The sequence below is a fragment of the Myotis brandtii genome, unplaced genomic scaffold (genome assembly GCF_000412655.1).
Source record: "Myotis brandtii unplaced genomic scaffold, ASM41265v1 scaffold97, whole genome shotgun sequence".
Classification (NCBI taxonomy): domain Eukaryota; kingdom Metazoa; phylum Chordata; class Mammalia; order Chiroptera; family Vespertilionidae; genus Myotis; species Myotis brandtii.
In genome coordinates this window covers 1,601,221-1,601,791 of record NW_005372020.1, presented here as the reverse complement: position 1 = coordinate 1,601,791, position 571 = coordinate 1,601,221, and the positions used below count along the sequence as shown (strand labels likewise).

General features: G+C 56.6%; 1 protein-coding gene across 1 annotated transcript in view; it reads left to right on the top strand.

The window, feature by feature from the left end:
• The window catches only part of BCR (breakpoint cluster region), a 72,758-nt gene that overhangs the window by 41,778 nt on the left and 30,409 nt on the right, over positions 1-571 (top strand). Inside the window, exon 6 of the mRNA XM_014533356.1 lies at positions 363-556. Within this exon, the coding sequence (XP_014388842.1) occupies positions 363-556 (194 nt within the window). The remainder of the gene's footprint in view (positions 1-362; positions 557-571) is intronic.

Below are 571 nucleotides of genomic sequence, written 5' to 3'. Positions count from 1 at the left end.
CAGTTTGCCTCAGTGGATAGAGCATCAGCCTGTGGACCAAAGGGTCCCAGGTTCAATTCTGGTCAAGGGCACGTACCTTAGTTACAGGCTCCTCCCCAGCCCGGGCCCTGGTCAGGGCGTGTGCAGGAGGCAACCCATCTCTCTCACATCGATGTTTCATTCTGTCTTTCCCTCTCTCTTCCACTCTCTCTAAAAATGGATGGAAAAATACCCTCAGGTGAGGCTTTAAAAATAATAATTAAATAAATAAAAGCACATGTGTCACATGACTAAGACCTTCTGTGGCCATCCCATGCCCCTGGCCCATGGCGAGCCCTTTCATGGTGGCCCCTCACCTGTGGCCACGCGGCCTCGCCTGTGCCCCCTGCAGCCCATGAAGCCTCTGAAGGCAGCGGCCACCACCTCCCAGCCGGTGCTGACCAGCCAGCAGATCGAGACCATCTTCTTCAAAGTGCCTGAGCTCTACGAGATCCACAAGGAGTTCTACGACGGGCTGTGCCCCCGCGTGCAGCAGTGGAGCCACCAGCAGCGCGTGGGCGACCTCTTCCAGAAGCTGGTGAGTGATGGGAGC